This window comes from Dreissena polymorpha, chromosome 14 (genome assembly GCF_020536995.1).
Source record: "Dreissena polymorpha isolate Duluth1 chromosome 14, UMN_Dpol_1.0, whole genome shotgun sequence".
In the NCBI taxonomy this organism is placed as follows: Eukaryota; Metazoa; Mollusca; class Bivalvia; order Myida; family Dreissenidae; genus Dreissena; species Dreissena polymorpha.
Window position 1 is genome coordinate 56,652,242 of NC_068368.1, and position 19,914 is coordinate 56,672,155.

General features: G+C 36.8%; 1 protein-coding gene across 1 annotated transcript; it reads right to left on the reverse strand.

Moving 5' to 3' along the window:
- On the reverse strand, positions 1-19,122 carry LOC127857390 (uncharacterized). Its single transcript, XM_052393785.1, has 7 exons — positions 19,066-19,122; positions 18,252-18,993; positions 17,430-17,981; positions 17,062-17,178; positions 16,538-16,617; positions 819-869; positions 1-464 (listed from the first exon to the last, which is right to left on the reverse strand). Exons 1-7 carry the CDS (start codon positions 19,120-19,122, stop codon positions 201-203), a joined length of 1,863 nt encoding a protein of 620 aa, XP_052249745.1. The 3' UTR covers positions 1-200.
- Between the last annotated feature and the right edge of the window lie 792 nt (positions 19,123-19,914).

The following is a 19,914-nucleotide window of genomic DNA, read 5'->3' on the forward strand; positions in this document are numbered from 1 at the left end:
TTTATTGGTTATGCATGACAACTTTCTGATACTAGTAAATGCCATGGGCAAAGTTAAGTTCACACTCCTAGCGTTGAATAGTGTTCATAATCACAAGTAAACACTCGTGTCTGAGTTAATTTAAATTGCATTATGAATACACACTGAAAATAGCATACTAATTTTTAGTTACATGTTAGCTATACATAAACATTGCAATCTTAAGAGATTGTTACAGGAGTCAATTCCTTTCCAGGACTCTTCTTCACTAATTTAGCATGATCCGACACACTCCCGGCGGATAAATCGTCGGCAGGCATGTTCAGCGCATGGGACCGACTTTGCCTTCCGCCGCCATGATCTGTAGGCTGATTGCCATCTACAGGTTTCACTAATATGGTTCTTGACTCGTCTCTCGCGTGAGTTTCGGTCACTCCGTTTGAGTGATTCTGGTCCGTGTTGGGATCCACGCCAGAGTCCTCCGCCTAAAATGAGTGCATTTATTCTGTTGTTCGGGTCATCATTGATAGTTTCGACCGGATATTTCTTAACAAACCAGACATGAATTTTAAGATGCTTGGAAAAATAATCAGTGTCTGACAAAGCCAAAACTGCTAATGATAATATGGGGAAATTATTCGATAACCCAACTATCCGGTAGGTAAAAGGGGTGTATGTAATAACATTGGCCTTCGATGTTAAAGTGCAAAAAAACGCAAATGGAAACAAATATTTACCGCTTGTTTGAGAGAACTACATATCATTCAAGAAAATGGATGCACTTGTTACAGTTTCAACTCAAATGTTAAGATAAGATCAAGCCATACAACTTGTTTTACCGGTGGCATAGCCGCGTAACCATTCTTCGAGCTTAACGACCCTTCAGAATCCTAAAATGATAAGTATTTGTATATGATGAATACAAAATTATTTTATATAAAAACAATCAGTCATCGTCAATAGTATATAATTACTATATTTGAAGTCGGTACCAATATTTTTGCCTTTGTTATGAGTTGCAGTACAAACGTACCATACGTTATATGGGGTGGCAGACGTTCCCCCCCCCCCCCAAGATGTTTCCTCCCCAGACGTTGGTGAACGTCTACATAATATGTAATTGTATATTAGAAGTAGTTATTTGTAATAATACCGGGATATGTGAAAAAATAACTATCGATTAGTATTAAAATTGAGTGCATTTTATGTGTCTTAATAATTAATGATTTAAAAAAAAAATGATGTAAGTTGAGTCCTGACTGATATTAATTAGTGATTTTTGATGGTTGTTTTTAGGGAAGCCTCTAATAAATTTTACCAATTAAATAGAACTAAGTATAATTGTTTTTATAAGTGCTTGAAATTTTTATTTCATTAATTGAGATCATGGAAAAGTTGAGTAAAAGCACAGCTTTGATGTTCTTTGATAGTCATTTTAAGTGGAATATTATGTTACAAATTAAAACAATTATAACTATTGTATTAATGAATTGATTAAAAGCGCACCTTTGATGTTCTATGATGGTCATATTAAGTGGAATAGTATGTTACAAATTATGACTATTGTATTAATGACTTGAGTAAAAACACACTTTTGATGTTCTTTGATGATCATTTTAAGTGGAATAGTATGTTACAAAGTAAACAATTATAATAATTGAATTGATGAATTAATTTTTGCTACAAACAAATTCAATTATACCTATATATACTAAAAACATTTTACACCGATTCATTCTGTTATTAGAATTTACTGCAATAATATTATTCATACATAGTGATAGACATTTTTGGAGTTTAATCATGCTTTTTTTACAAAATGAATTAAAGGCATGAAATGATAGTTACATAATGATAAGCCATAAGTTATGATTTTAAATGAAAAATAATAACTATATTCAAATTTTAATTGAAAAAAAACAACATTTTGACTAAGTAAACATCATATTCGGATTTTTATTTTGAGTAAATAAAATAGAATTTATATGACATTTAAATTCTAATGGCCCAAAACAGCTAGTATTGTAGTTCTCAGGTGTTACCTCTCAAAAATACTCTTTAAAAATTAAATTAAACACAAGGATGAAAATATTTTCAAAACTAGGCAAATAATTAGAAAGTTATAAAAAGAGTTTTGACATATTTTTCAATATTCTATTTATCAGGTAAACAGTTGACCAAGCCCCAGTTTCTGAATTTCATTTTGATGTGTATATATATCACTTCATACATTATTGTTTTCGTTGGAATTTTTTACATATTGTTTCAGTCTGTCATCAAGATTATCATATAATAAAAAAATTGATTTAAAAAATAATGAAGCCTAAATGAAAATCTTTCTTTAATTTTAGATGTTAAGTAATGGCAACAATTTTGTTTGTATTGCATAGGGAAAGGGTTCAAGTTTTTTAAATGTCAGATGTTATCACTTTTTCACAACAAAAGATCTTAACCAGATGTTTTGAAAATTTTGTTGATAAATGTACATGTCTTTTGCACTTTATAAAATCCTATTAAAACATGTTATCAATAATTTTTGTGTTTTGTCAACATGAAGTATGTACTTGACAACTTTTAGTTATAGTTAATCTAAGAAATACCCAAACAGTCAGTAATATGGAATACACATAAAATTGTCATTTCATATTCTTATAATTATAAAGTTAGAGGGAACCTGAATTGGTTGCTGAAAGGATCTAGCATGATTTTAGGCGAAATCTGTAAGCTTGGGACATGAACTTGTAAATACATCAATATAAAGCAATGATCCTGAATATTCTATTTGATAATGTTAATATCAAACAAAATCATTATCAACTTCCCATTACCAGTATATACACCATTAAAAACAACTTCATTTTGTGAAAATATCCACAAAATAAACCATAAACAATTAAATATACTGCTCTTTTTACTCATGAAATTGAGAAGTCAAGCGTTAATTCAACCAAAATTGAAAAAATACTAAAGTTTTCTAAATGTGTATGTCCCCCACCAACTATAGTGGGGGACATATTGTTTTTGCCCTGTCTGTTGGTCTGTACGTTGGTCTGTTAACATTTGTAATAACTTTTTCAATATTCAAGATAGCAACTTGATATTTGGCATGCATGTGTATCTCATGGAGCTGCACATTTTTAGTGGTGAAAGGTCAAGGTCATCCTTCAAGGTCAGAGGTCAAATATATTAGGCCAAAATCGCTCATTTTATCAAAACTTTTGCAATATTGAAGATAGCAATTTGATATTTAGCATGCATGTGTATCTCATGGAGCCGCACATTTTGAGTGGTTAAAGGTCAAGGTCATCCTTAAAGGTCAAATGTCAAACAAACAAAAAAATTCAAAGCGGCGCAGAAGGGGACATAGTGTTTCTGACAAACACATTTCTTGTTAAAATTAAAACTATGATATCCTTTGTGATTTTTTTACTGGAATAGGGAAAAAAAGATGTTTTTCCATTTAGAATATGACTAAATAACAGCTATAAAATCAGCTGAAAAAAAGCCATGAGTTACATTTGTACAAGGCAAATATAAATGTGCATCTTAAGTCTTAAGAAAAACATAGATTTTATTCAATACCTGGTGTTTATTTTCATCATGATCTCTAACAAGTAATAATTTTACATGAAAAAGTCGAATTTTCTTACACTTTCCTTTAAACAGGTTTACTGGGATACATGTGTAATCTTTAATTTTGATAAATAACTAAGTTTATAACTGATGGGATATCAGAGGCAAAAAGAATCTCCGTAATTACGCAGTGTGTCATAGATATGTATTTCCCATAAAACATATATTTCACAAATTGTAGATACATTTGACCTGGTTCTCAATATATTTCACATAGTTGTATATATTTAACCAGGTTTTCCAAAGGAAAAAACTGGTTAGTAGATTGACAAATGTCGGCTGGCGGGCGGAACAAGCTTGTCTGGGCCATAACTTAGTCGTTCATTGTGAGATTTTAAAATCATTTGGCACATTTGTTCACCATGATAAGACAGTGTGTAGCGCGAAAAAACTACGTCATTATCTCCAAGCACAAGGTCACAATTTGAGTTCAAAGGTAAAAAATGGCCATAAATGAGCTGTCCGGTCCATAACTATGTCATTCATTGTCATGTGAGACTTTAAAATCATTTGGCACATTTGTGCACCATCATGGGTGTGTCGCAAGAAAGAATTACGTCAATATCCCAAGCTCAAGGTCGCCACGACTAAAAATAGATTTATTTTGAAACAAAGGTGTTACTTATAAACAATCAGTTCAGTTTGAGTTGTCTCCCTTTATCATACTTTTTTTAACATCGAAAACCTGGTTTTGTGACAATTTTGTCCCTTGTTTACCTTGGTTTCATAATTTACCTTGTTCTATATAATAAAGTTCTGTTTGACATTTAGGCTTCATTATTTTTTAAATCACCCTAATATGTTTAGTTATGCAGAATATTTACTATTACTATTTACCATCCCAATTTAAAAATTAATTTAATCTGTAGCCAAAAAAATGTGACAGCATTATATTTTTTTCGCTAATATTAAGTAACAACACACACCTACGTGTACCATTATACAAGATATTAGGCACATATGGTGCAATATACAAGCGTTGATTAGATTAGCAAGTGTATTACACAAGATAACAGCTAGTTTATAGCTTTATCACTGTATTACTTATTATTAATGAATTAATTTGATTTGACTTAATTAATATGTTTATATATGGTAGTCATAGCTGCATCTGTTGTATTTAACAGGGGCCATTTATCTGTAGCCAAAAAAATGTGACAGCATTATATTTTTTTTCGCTAATATTAAGTAACAACACACACCTACGTGTACCATTATACAAGATATTAGGCACATATGGTGCAATATACAAGCGTTGATTAGATTAGCAAGTGTATTACACAAGATAACAGCTAGTTTATAGCTTTATCACTGTATTACTTATTATTAATGAATTCATTTGATTTGACTTAATTAATATGTTTATATATGGTAGTCATAGCTGCATCTGTTGTATTTAACAGGGGCGGATTTAAAAATATGTTACACTTTCGACATCTTTTTCAAATTCCTCTGATTTCACTATCATATCATACAATTTATAAAAGATTGTCATTTTGCTTCAATTTAAGTTTGGTATTACTCAGTCTGTATTCTGTCCTTAACTATGTTAAAACAGAGTAGGCAGGGCAAGTTAATAAGTTAAATGTAGAGTTAAGTGTTGAGCTCTAATCGATGATAAATTTCCTAAAACTATGTTCATTTTGAAATGACACAAACCCAGCTGGATCTAATGGCCCTATTCCACTACGAAAACAAGCCCACGATTTGCTATGATTTTTCACATTTATTAAATCGGGAAGGCTCGTGACAGTCGTGGGGTTCGGTTTAAGTCTTGCGAATAGGGTCGCGACTTCACTACGATGTGTAAGAATCTACTGCGACTGTACTACGAACGATGCAGATCGGTCACGACTAAGCTAGGACCTTACCGAACGCACCCATGAAATAGGCGCCAATATCTATTGATATTGATCATTCTTTACAATGTGACCTACATTCTTCTGTGTACATGTAGACTACATGTGTAAGAAGGCCTCCGTTCCTTTTTTGGCGCCAAATCAAAAATGGAAGTTCGACGAAGAGCAGCTGTAGTCTTTAAACTAGAGCTTGAACATGAACACCACGTGTTGATGGCAAGAGGAACACTAAGAAGGAGGACAAGTCGATCGGCACCTAGTTGGTGGGTTAGACCATGGCTTACACCGACGAGAAAGCTAACAACTGAATGACTGAAAAAACCGAGAAGCTATGTTTATATACCACACCCATTCTCCAAAAATCGTAACTGTTTCGTAACTAAATCGCGAGAATCTTGGCGGGCTCGCAACTCACTCGGGGTGAACTCGTGAGATTCTTGACAAAGTCGTAGCTGATTCGTAGACAGATCACGTGATCACCGATTTCCCGATTGAGTCACGAATTACCTACGATTCCATTACGACGCCCAAGAACGCACTACGACGCTGTAACGAGTCAACTGCGATTAAATTCAGTCTTGGAGGTCATGGCCAAATTTTAAACACGTTTAAAATATGGCCCTGATTTTTCGGGAGCTCACGAGTTGCAGGAATCATTTACGATCGGCCCACGACTAGCTACGAATGAGTTAGGACCGTCGCCGATTGAGCTTCGAATGTCCCCGACCTCAAAATATTGGAAATCGGGACAAATCGTGGGTAATCGGGTCGTAATGGAATACCCCTATAAGACCAAGCGTTGGTTCATGGACGGAACTTTTAAGGTAATTTACATTAACTTTACAAAATTAAAAACTTCCATTTAAAATGTATAATAGCAAGGATCAAACCAATAAACTCAATAACTGTGCTTCTAAAGGATCTCCTTTCAGTGCGGTAGTCACACCCAGGCAAGAGAGGCATAGATCCTATTCAAACAAATCTGACTTGACTATCTTCCCATATTGGCTCCAGTCTGTTTCCCTGCTTCCCTAATTTTATTTCAAAGTTGACTCCATTGCTTTATAAACAAAATCAGAGACGTAGATAAAATGGACTGTCACATGCATAACCCTTTATTTTCAGGTTGTTGGTGAACCATTCTAATCCGGTCAGCTCGAGTCTATCCATGGCTTCATTACACACAATGGCAAGGAGAAGCAAGTTCCGTTGGCATTCATCTTAATGTCGAGGAGGAGGACCGACGATTATTTTCAGGTCCTTACAAGTATCCGCGATGCGTTAGATCATGTGATTGTAGAAAACTTCGTAATGAACTTCGAGCAAGGTAATAATAATACTAAAATTGCTTAAATATTGTATTAAAACGGTAAAAACAGGTTTTATTGCTTTTCTGATTTGACAGTGTTATACAAACACAAATTTCACGTTCAAAAGAAAATAGATCACCCATATACATGTATGAGCTACCCAACGTATATCTTTAAAAAAAATAACAAATTACAGACATGGTTATTATGTCTAATATGATTATAATATTATTAATATAATCTAATTTCGATTTTATTCTATATTCAGCGGCCTGGTTGGCGGTCCGTCAGGTATTTCCGGGAGCAACCATCAAGGGATGTGTTTTTCACTTCACACAGGCTGTTTGGAGCAATGTGGAGGACCTGGGGTTAAGGCTAGCGTACATGGAGAAGGCGTCTATCCATACGTACATTAGAAACATGATGGCGCTACCATTCCTTCCTGCCGCCGACATTGAGCCAGCATTCCAGCTGCTTGCTGCTAGAGCTAACTCCAAACAGATCACCAGGTTCGTGGGATACATGAAGGAGCAGTGGTTGAACCATCCAATATTCGATATTGACTCCTTCTCAGCGTATGGGATTAGTGTGAGATCTAACAATGGCATTGAAAGCTGGCACCAATCCCCGAATAGGAAAGCAGGAGGCCGAGACCTGACATTCTACCGCCTGGTTCCGGCACTACGTGCAGAGTCCGAGAATGTTCAGTATGAGTTACGTTACATCAGGGATGGTCTATACACTATGAGAGTGAGACCAGTGAGCCGAAGGATAGAGAAAAGTATTAGAGACCTCTGGGCCATGTATGACGCCAAAGACATCACGAATGAACTGTTAAGTGAAAGTGCCAAGGTATACGGCCCCCAGGTAGAACTCACAGTGGAACACACAGTACACCACGAGACACTTGTTACCAGATTGTGAAAAGTTGGGCTGTCCGTGCCACAACGGAAGCGAAAGTAGGCATTTTTAAAGTAAATTTGATAAAAATTACTTTATAGCGCACATTGAACGCAGAGATTTGATCATGAACATTTGTTTCATGTGTGGTAAAGTTTGGTTTTGTTATGTCATTATTATGTAACATTAACTGTATAATGTAATTCTCATAAATAACATAACTGTTTTAGTCATTAGCACTTAAATGAGATAGCTGAAAGAAAAACATGTACATAATTTTGCAGTATGTATCTCCCTTGTCTTGTATATATAACAGAGAGGCAGCCAAGAATGAACAGTGAGGCAGCATTTTGACAGAGAGGCCACCGATATGCATATACACCTTGGTTAAACCAAAAAAAGAAGAATTTTAAAACCAAAATTTCAAACAAGCTGCTTCATTGATAAAGTTTATAAAAGACTTCATAAACAAAATAATCATTTTGATAATGAATCAAGATTATACTTAAACCAAACAATTATAAATGTATTGGAGGGGAAACGTCTGCACTAAAAGTAAAAAAATGGGGGGGGGGGACGTCTTGAGGGAGGATACGTCTTGGGGGGGGGACGTCTTGAGGGAGGATACGTCTTGGGGGGGGGGGACGTCTTGAGGGAGGATACGTCTTGGGGGGGGGACGTCTTGAGGGAGGATACGTCTTGGGGGGGGGGACGTCTTGAGGGAGGATACGTCTTGGGGGGGGGGGGACGTCTTGAGGGAGGATACGTCTTGGGGGGGGGGACGTCTTGAGGGAGGATACGTCTTGGGGGGGGGACGTATATAAATAGCTCACATTGGTGCATAAAAAACTACTTACGATATAGTGTCAAGTTTCGACGTGGAAAGAATCACAAGTACGATATGCTACATTTCAATTAATGTAAAAGGAACTAGCTCAGATATACTTTTTACTGCCAAGTGTACCATTGGCACTTTGCTACGTAAAAAGATTTTACAAAGTTATATTGAAATAACGCTTAAGAATGCATCTTAAACAAAGATTAACATGTATTTTAATTTATGAAGAACACGAAACGAAAATTGATAATGATTGTGACGCATTTGCAGATGAGATATTTAAATTGAACGGAAACGGTACAGTCAGGTCGTCAGTTCCGAATCACTATCGAAACTACCGATGTATATTTTAAAACGGCGACGGATTTCAATTTCAGATATAGGGCGTATAATATATAATTTTAACCTCTATGCTTCGCTTACCTTGATTTTGAATTTGGTTGTAAATATAAATGAGTGTTTATGTTATTCCTAAACCAAAACGTTTCTCCATTTCCGGTTAATATTCTGCAATAGCGAACCACATGACAGCAGGTGCACTTTATGACTAGATTTAGGGATCGTCTCAAAACAAACTTGAACTGTCAATATAGTTTAATAACGTTTATTGCAATATAACCAGACTAGCTTTCGACCACAGATTTTTGTAAAAACCATAACAATACAGAAAGCAAAAAGTAAAAAATAAAACAAAATTAAATGGACCTCTACCTGAGATCACACAATGATAGGCACCTGCATATAATTTGCATATGTACTACAATATACAGACAGTATACTGTTTCCAAGCAACAACATAGTAAACAAGAAGTACGAATAAATAATGATCGATTTCAACCTGTGTAGGTTGCAAATGATAATTCAAGATTACAGTTAATGCAAATAACAATGACCAGTTTTCTCAAGGAGTATCTAATAAATTGAACAGTCCTGCTCTGCTATGACAGGGATGTCGCATTTTAATATAAAAGGCAGAGCTAAAAAAACAAATGCATATATCTAGGTAGTGTTAATGCTTGTATAGGACATCATTTTTTCTGATTCCAAAATGGCAGTAAAAATAAATGAAAACAACCTATCGTTGTATGCATCAAATCTGGATAGCAGACCATACAGTATTGTTACACAAAACTATGAGAATGTATGAGGAAGCAACAGCACACAATGCATGTCAAGGTTCTATTTTAGTAAATATTCATGTAAACTTTATCCAGAAAATATTTTATGAAGGTGTTTGAATCTAAATTGAGTCTTGACTAAGAAAATACATTTTAAAGAATAAGCAAAATATGCATACTAACATTTAAAGTGATGTTTTGTGCAAACTTATTCCACAAAATGTAAGTGGAACATGGGCTAACTTTCTTAAAACACCACATTTATAGACTGGTGCCCCTGATACTGGATTTAAAATATTTTATTAAAATATCATCGCCCATTCTTAGTTGTTCTTGTTCCAGAGGGGATGAACCCAGTCTCACAAATCATATCAATTCAACATATGAACAGCTGATCATGAAAAATAACTAAATCAATTTGTAGACAAATAGGAATCCAAGCTTTTGGTAAAAACTAGAAAAACAAACAAACTAGGAACCAATTAAAACTAGAAATGGCGCGGAAGAGGCCGACGCGTATCCCCACGCCGTATGTTTTACCCAGGGGCGCCCCAGGGTTGGTAATGGGGCTATGCATAGTTGAGATTGACCGCATTGTCATAAGAGAAGTTCAGTATCAATTAGAAGTGAATCGGTGTAAAAATGAAGAAGTTATAGTAAAAGGCAATTTTGGGTGGGTGTGGCCTATGTGGGCGGGGCGCCCCAGGGTTTGTAATGGGGCCATGCATAGTTGAGATTGACCGTATTGTCATAAGAGAGGCTCAGTATAAATTTGAAGTAATTCAATGTACAAATGAAGAAGTTAATGTAAAGTAACCTTAAACTAGAAATGGCGCGGCAGAGGCCGACGCGTATCCCCACGCCGAATGTTTGACCTAGGTGTGCCCCAGGGTTGGTAATGGGGCCATGCATAGCTGAGATTGACCATATTGTCATAAGAGAAGTTCAGTATCAATTTGAAGTCAATCGGTGTAGAAAAGAAGAAATTATAGTAAAAGGCAATTTTGGGTGGGTGTGGTCTATGTGGGCGGGGCCCCAGGGTTGGTAATGGGGCCATGCATAGTTGAGATTGACCGTATTGTCATAAGAGAGGTTCAGTATCAATTTGAAGTGAATCGGTGTAGAAATGAAGAAATTATAGTAAAAGGCAATTTTGGGTGGGTGTGGTCTATGTGGGCGGGGCGCCCCAGGGTTGGTAATGGGGTCATGCATAGTTGAGATTGACTGTATTGTCATAAGAGAAGTTCAATATCAATTTGAAGTGAATCGGTGTAGAAATGAAGAAATTATAGTAAAGGCAATTTTGGGTGGGTGTGGTCTATGTGGGCGGGGCCCCAGGGTTGGTTATGGGGCCATGCATAGTTGAGATTGACCCTAATGTCATAAGAGAAGTTCAGTATCAATTTGAAGTGAATCCGTGTAGAAATGAAAAAAATATAGTAAATGGAATTTTTTGGTGGGTGTGGCCTATGTGGGCGGGCGCCCCAGGGTTGGGATTGGGGCCATGCATAGTTGAGATTGACCCTAATGTCATAACAAAAGTTCAGTATCAATTTGAAGTGAATCCGTGTAGAAATGAAAAAATTATAGTAAATGGAAATTTTTGGTGGGTGTGGCCTATGTGGGCGGGGCGCCCCAGGGTTGGGAATGGGGCCATGCATGGTTGAGATTGACCGTATTGTCATAAGAGAGGTCCAGTATCAATTTGAAGTGAATCGGTGTAGAAATAAAGAAGTAAATGTAAAATAACCTAAAAAAATGAGTGATAATTTCTGACGCGGCCCCACCCCAACCGCTATAACATTTGACCCAGGGGTCAGATCAAAATTCCAAATAGTGCAGGGTCGCGCATATGCTCATAGCTACCATGTGTGTAAGTTTCAAGGTTCTAGTGCTTTTAGTGTAGGAGGAGATAGTGGCCAGGACGGACGGACAGACGGACGGACGGACGGCGGAGATAACCACAATATCCCCACCTTTTTTTCAAAAAGCGTGGGGATAAAAATGAGTGAAAATCTCTGACCCGGCCCCACCCCAACCCCCATAACTTTTGACGCAGGAGTCAGATAAAAAAATCCAAATAGTGCAGGGTCGCACATATGCTCATAGCTACCATGTGTTCAAGTTTCAAGGTTGTAGTGCTAATAGTGTAGGATGAGATAGTGGCCAGGACGGACAAAAAGCGTGGGGATAATAAAATACGGAAAAGGTAGATAAATTAGCAACTGCCAGAGAGCTTTGGCAAGTGTACAAAACTCATAAATTCACATGAGTAGAGCTTAACACATCACATATGTTTGGGTGAAAGGTCTGGGCTGCTGCATTTCCCCCATTGCCTGTCGGGGCGCGCCTGCGTCCTTCACAATACTGAAAAAAATAATGATATAAGCCTTAATATTTTAATTATACCTCACGTGACTAGCACATTTCAAATTCACATTTACCCATAGGGTTTTGGCTAACTCTAACCCAAACCTGACCCCTTATCCTAACCCTTTACCCCCTCCCCCCGATGCACATTACAATACCAGGCCTCGCTCGTTGTCGTTGTCCGATTCCCATTACAATACCAGGCCTCGCTCGTTGTCGTTCTCCGATTCCCGTTACAATACCAGGCCTCGCTCGTTGTCGTTGTCCGATTCCCATTACAATACCAGGCCTCGCTCGTTGTCGTTGTCCGATTCCCATTACAATACCACGCCTCGCTCGTTGTCGTCCGATTCCCATTAAAATACAGTCACATGCGACATTATTTTATCACCATTATTTGGAGCTGAAAATAGCATCACTGGTTGTCCGCATCAATAGAATTTATAGCTAGAAATGGCGCGGCAGAGGCCGACGCGTATCCCCACGCCGCTTGTTTGACACAGGGGCGCCCCAGGGTTGGTAATAGGGCCATGCATAGTTGAGATTGACCGTATTGTCATAAGAGATGTTCAGTATAAATATGAAGTAATTCAATGTACAAATGAAGAAGTTAATGTAAAATAACCTAAAAAATGAGTGAAAATCTATACCATTATTTCTCCTCCTCATCCTGCTCTCCTAACAAATCTAATAATAAATCAACTTCACTGTAGTCAATTATGTACATGTCATCCTAATTGGAATGACTTATGAGATGACTGAACATGCTCTCGTATAGCATATCTTCTTGCTTCTGTTTTGGAAAAGCTATGTTTTGAGGTTAAATGGTTGACTAAACAGTAGCGTCTCAGATATTTTCTATCGCAATCTTGTACACAACAATGAATATGTTGAATTTCATGTATGTCTTTGATGTGCCTGTTCAAAGTCCATCTTGCTTTAAATTGTTTCTCACATTTTCTCCACACACTTTGACAGATTTTCAGTAATGAGTCTAAAATTGTAATTGCACAAATTGAAAGTTTCAGCCCTTTTATAGATTCTTGAGGCTATATTCCATGAGTTTCTCATGCTTTTTATGCTTGACTGCATTCTATCTCTTCTCTCATATACAGGTGTCCCTTTGCGCCAATATTTTATAATCCCTTGTATGAACAGTAGATTGAGCTAAACATCACAGATGAGTTAACACAAACAATTTTTTTCTTTTTCATAAACAATTGAATACTAAATACATCTCTGCGCCACTACTGTGTAACTTTTTTTTTATATCAGAGTTCTTTAAGGTCCGACCTGCCTACTGTGTAACTTTATGCGCCACTTTTATTTATTTAATTTTTTTATATCATTTGGCAGGTTATTTACTTACCTCCCTTTAAAGATTATTACTTCCCTTGGATTTGTTTTTTTGACCTTTGACCTTGAAGGATGACCTTGACCTTAACCTTCAAACACTCAAAATGTGCAGCTCCATGAGATACACATGCATGCCAAATATCAAGTTGCTATCATCAAATTTGCAAAAGTTATGTCCAATGCACCATACCGGGGGGCATAAAAATAAGTGAAAATCTCTAGCCCGGCCTCGCCCCAACCCCCATAACTTTTGACCCAGGGGTCAGATCAAAATTCCGTCACTGTCACCGTCGCTCATAGCTACCATGTATGTAAGTTTCAGGGTTCTAGTGTTAATAGTGTAGGAGGAGCAGGTGGACGGACGGACGGACGCACAGACGCACATCAATACAAAATCCCCACTTTTTCTCCGAAAAACGTGGGGATAAATATACTGCATTTACTTTCTGGTATTTGCATATTTTTTATATACAAGAACAATTTATAATTTTTGTAATCAGATTTTTTTAAATTGGCATACTTGTTTTCCTTTGTCTATGAGTTCATACCAGCAACCTGGCTTTTTAACGTCCGTGCATTCAGAAATGTAGGAGCCAGAGTGCTTGGTAAATTAATAAACGAGCAATTGTTTTTCTCTTATTAAGTTGTTGTTTTTTTGTTTTTGTTTAGTAGAATAAAATAAATATCACACACATACAGGTTGATAAAACTATGTTAGGTTAACATAACCATTCTCGGGTTAACATTATGCTGTTATTACCCTGTATGGGGTATGATATATGTATTTATATATGTTTAAAAATAAACTTGCAATGTAACTTCAAGCATTATAAAGTAATATAAGATAAACTTGAATTATATTTTCAAATAGTATAAAGTAATAAATAGTAAGATATATTAATGGTGACGTTAATTTGTGAATCTCCTGTTGCTTCTAGTTAGTTTTACTCACGTGTTTTCATAGTAGCAACAACATGTTTCCTATTCAATAATGCAATACAAAAAATGCTGGTTGGAAACAAATACAATTACATTTTTTCAAGCAGTTAGCATTAAAAATAATAGCATTTCATCCCAGGCCTTGTGCATTCTATACATAGATGGTGACGTCACTACGTTATTATCCCCCGCCAGAGGCGGAGGGATATTGTTTTGGCGTTGTCCGTCCGTCCGGCCGGCTGTCCGTCCGTCCGTCCGTCCGGCACTTTTGTGTCCGGAGCCATATCTTGGAAGTTCTTTGGTGGATTTCATTTAAACTTGGTATGAGTATATATATGCATAAGAGGATGATGCACGCCAAATGGCATTGTACACCATCTGTTAAAAACAGACTTATGGCCCTTTGTATCTTGAAAAAATGCTTTTTAGTGTCCGGAGCCATATCTTGGAAGTTCTTTGGCGGATTTCATTGAAACTTGGTATGAGTATATATATGCATAAGAGGATGATGCACGCCAAATGGCATTGTACACCATCTGTTAAAAACAGACTTATGGCCCTTTGTATCTTGAAAAAATGCTTTTTACTATAAGCACTTTTGTGTCCGGAGCCATATCTTGGAAGTGCTTTGGCGGATTTCATTTAAACTTGGTATGAGTATATATATGCATAAGAGGATGATGCACGCCAAATGGCATTGTACACCATCTGTTTAAAAAAAAGACTTATGGCCCTTCGTATCTTGAAAAAATGCTTTTTACTATAGGCATTTTTGTGTCCGGAGCCATATCTTGGAAGCGCTTTGGCGGATTTCTTTGAAACTTGGTATGAATATTTTCCCGCGCCAGAGGCGGAGGGATATTGTTTTGGCGTTGTCCGTCCGTCCGGCTGTCCGTCCGGCACTTTTGTGTCCGGAGCCATATCTTGGAAGTGCTTTGGCGGATTTCATTTAAACTTGATATGAGTATATATATATATATATATATGCATAAGAGGATGATGCACGCCAAATGGCATTGTACACCATCTGTTAAAAACAGACTTATGGCCCTTTGTATCTTGAAAAAATGCTTTTTACTATAGGCACTTTTGTGTCCGGAGCCATAACTTGGAAGCACTTTGGCATATTTCATTTAAACTTGGTATGAGTATATATATGCATAAGAGGATGATGCACGCCAAATGGCATTGTGCACCATCTGTTAAAAACAGACTTATGGCCCTTTGTATCTTGAAAAAATGCTTTTTACTATAGGCACTTTTGTGTCTGGAGCCATATCTTGGAAGCGCTTTGGCATATTTCATTTAAACTTGGTATGAGTATCCCCCGCCAGAGGCGGAGGGATATTGTTTTGGCGCTCGTATGTAAACGTTGAATGTTTTTGTGGAAAACGCACGACTTATTAATTCACCTAAATAAATTGTGAAGGCTTAAGAACCTTTCTTTGTCTTAGTTTTGTGGTATTGTCCTCCGTCCGTCCATCTATCATTATGTTCATCCGTCCAATTTGCACCCATCCTCAAACAAAGCATATGTTGCGGGGGATACCTTGGGCCTTTCAGGCCCTCTTGTTGTCAGTAAGACCGGTGTGTACACAATGAGGCCATGTGTAAAAGCCAATAATACAATTTACAATATCACTTAACGATATTTGAAAGGAAGAAATTTGCTTGAGATTGCCCCTGGTTTACTTCATGTCTGTTTCGGAACTGACACCTGTGGCAGCGAGTCATTTTCGAGACTCTAAATTCATAGTTTGACTGAAAATGTATAAACCTTATTGTTTTCTTATTTCTTGATAAATTACCTTCAAATCAATGCCAAGATCACTTACCGTGGACAATCCGTTATAGAAGCAAACGTGTTCTAATTTCTGATGAACGATCGCGCAGGCAGGATTATGCCGCCATTCGAAAAGATGTCTGCGAGAGTTTCGACAATTCAGATTGTTTACATTTGTCTATTTTCTTCCGGTTTGTTTCGGAAAAAATCATCAAATATTAAGGAGTATCGCTGTACAATTTGTTTAATCATAAGTGGTCAGACTTGTTTTCAAGGTTGAATGAAATGTAATTTGTTGCGGAACTGGCGAATTTTCGGAACTGACGACCTGACTGTATATAATAGCTACAAGCGAGTTTTTAATTACAAGTGAGCACAACGTAATTATCTTACTATTGTGTAATATAATGTGTACATGTATTTTCATAAAAATAATCGAACAATAGTCTCACTTGTGGCTTGACGTTGTTCGCTTTCTTTTTCCATATGACCACAGCGACTATGACCGCAGCGACGACAACTAGAAATGCCACTGAAACGAAATAACTCGAAACATCACGAAGTCTTCACGTCAAAGAATTTACCTTGCAACTGAACAATTTAAATTCACCTGGTCATACATTTCCATACGCCAACACCGATTAAAATTCTTTGAATTTCTACCCCGACCTTTCTTTGTTTTCGAGTATTTAGAAGAAGAATGACTTCGTTACGCTGACCAAAAATTAATAATGTTTCTGCAGTTAAATTTGTTTCTGTATTTTCTGTACATTCACAAGTAAGTCTACCGGTAAGCACTTTTTTCTTAAAAAAATATACGAAATATTTCGTTTTTTAGACTTGTTTTAAGTTTATAAAGATATTAAACGAAAAGTTCTATCAATAGATTGATCATTAATACATATTTCAGGATTCACTTATTTGTTTCTTGGTGTATTATGTCTTTCTATTAAAATGTTTATGTATAAATTCGAACCTGTAACACCGACGATTACTCCGATTGACGACGAACTCTCTTGTGTGTTTTGTTTCGCAGGAAAAGCCGCGTCCATTATTGACGGACAAAATACCTCCTCTTTCAAGTCTCTAGAATCTGAATTGTATTTTTTTGCTTCAGTCTAAAATAACTAGATATATGTCTTCAAGCAGAAAAAGTGTATACAAACGAAGAAAGCATAAGACAGACAACGGCTCTTAAAAATGTAATCCATAATGGTCACACTGAGATAAGCATTGGTTACTTACCGTTTACATAAGGAGTACTAAAAAGCTCGCACATGTTTACAACAAAAAATGCGGTGTGAACAATTGTTTTAATACATGACAAGAAATGCGTTCACTTACTAATATCACGACACGTGACTGCAAGTATTGTCAACACGGCATCCTTGGTAAATACGTCAGAAGGGTTTTTCAGCACGACAATTTCGAATACGAATCTGTCGCCTTGCTCAACGGCACTGACAACAAACACCTGCACCTCTCCAATAGTCTGCTCTTGGCGCCTTGTCCTTTGGTTTGGGTTTGATAAAACGGGTAAACGACCATGATGTAGTATGAAGTCGAGCAATCGCGCCTGAAATGTTTCAATAGGAACTCCCGCAGTATTATCATACGACAATTGTATCAGATGTTTTTCTTCGTCTACGCATATCTGCGATCGTTCGAATGCTGCAGCTACGCAAACATGAGTGGTGTTGCAGTTTCGATTTTTGCAAATCCCAGCGACTAAGTGGCAGTGTACGCCTTCCCAGTCGGTGGGACATTCACAGACATATGTTTCCAACCTATCTTGACATGTCCCTCCATTATAGCACGTGGCCATGATACAGTCGTCAATATCATCGGAACAGTTCTTTCCCGTCCACCCTGGCGAGCAAGCGCATTTGTAGTTTTCTAAAAGAATATAATTAACACATAATAGAAAACAAATATTATCAACCATTTTATAATCCAATAATGATCTCTGTGGTTCATTTGGTACAAATGCAATATCAGTAAATGTAGTCATATATAAATGATGCTGACTTGATTGATGCATAAACGAATGATGGATTGCCACTTCACAAATCCTCATAAAGAATTATCTAATTTTAACAAATGGATGAATATAGTCATTTAGCAATTGAATTGCAGCTGTTGAATTGTTGAAACTGGAATACCCACCGTTGTCTGGTACACATATCCCGTGAAGGCATGGATTTGGAACGCATGAAGAGGTGGCGTTTTCCTTGATGTCACAGCTCTGGCCTTTATACCCTTTCATGCACCTGCAGATGTACGATCTGATGTCATCGATGCATGTTCCACCGTTCACGCACGTCGCGTTCAGACAGTCATTCACCTGAATGCATCTTCCTTCAACCTCGTCATAATCATCCTCGCATCTACATACGTTTTCAGCTGAATTTCGATTGACCACACACACCATTCCTGCTTTACATTCGCATTTCATGTTGTGATTTTCGACCTTTATTTGATGTAATGCGCTTTCCATAGAGTCAGTATCAAGGATTTGAACCGTAACGCTGCCTCTTGTCATATTGATGGATTCTATGTCATTTGCCAGCAGCAGCATGCTGCTATCTCGAATTGTGAACAAGTCTTCGAAGTTCTGTGTTATTGTTATAACCATATCCTCCATATCTACACCCTCGCGGATCAAGCGTCCTATCTCAAAACCTTTAGTCATATTGCTGAACAAGTCTATTTTAGAGAATGCAAGTTGCGGAAGACCGGCCTTCACAATCTCCACGTCCGTTAGCGTCACAGTAAACGTTTGATTGAACGTAAGAACGGGGTTTCCATTGTCAGCTACCTCGATGTTAAACTTGAGCGTCGGGTCAAACGACGTCAGAATGAAGTTCGGTATTGGGGCTGCGAGCTGTAATTCGTTGTTCTCGTTGATCTGGAAGACGAAACTATAGTTGAAGTTGATTTTATGATACAGACATAAAGAAAAAAAGTAATAATAAATTACCAGTGCAAAACACAGTATAGCTTTGGTAAATTTATTGTTAAGAAAAAAGAGAGCCATATTTAACTAATATTTTAAAACCATGTTTAAATAAGACAGTATTCACAATGACTGACCAAATAAATACTGAAAGTATATAAACGTCCAAGTGAGGACAAACATGATTTCGGTCTTAAAATAAGTTTGTCAATGTCAATATGGCTAATCAACTGGTTAAACACGAGAAAACTATTTAATTGAAACATTTGTTTATGGCATTCCTACAAATACAAATCTTCGACATTTTACTAACGTACTAATCGAAATTAATATAAAGCAATATGTAAAGAGGTTTACACATTATCATTAAACAATGTATATCGTAACTTAAAAAAATAAAATAAAATCAACATTTTGTTGCAATTATGTTTCCTAAAATTTATCTTTTTTTTTTAAACTTTGCTTATAAATAATAAAATCACCATGCCTTTACAATATCTGCATTGGGTCCACTAATTCTAAAGGTATGCACTTGTCCAAGGTCAGGATCGGTTGCACTCAGCTGTCCGATGCCAGTGCCGACCTTTGCGCTCGCCAGGACCGTGTGGGATCCAGCCAGTGTGACAGCACTGGGTGACTCGTTGACGTCCTTAACTATTAAGCTGATGCCCTGCAATATTCATGTAGCCGAGTTTAAGACTATACGAATCATTTCATTGCGTATTCATAGAAAATTACTAAAAATATCCAATATTTAACAAAGTGGACAAATTCATTTTCAAATTAAATAAGTTGCTAGAAGAATTTTATGTTGATAAAAACAATACGTTTTACTGAACTTGAAATATATACAGACAGTGGAACGATATTGTC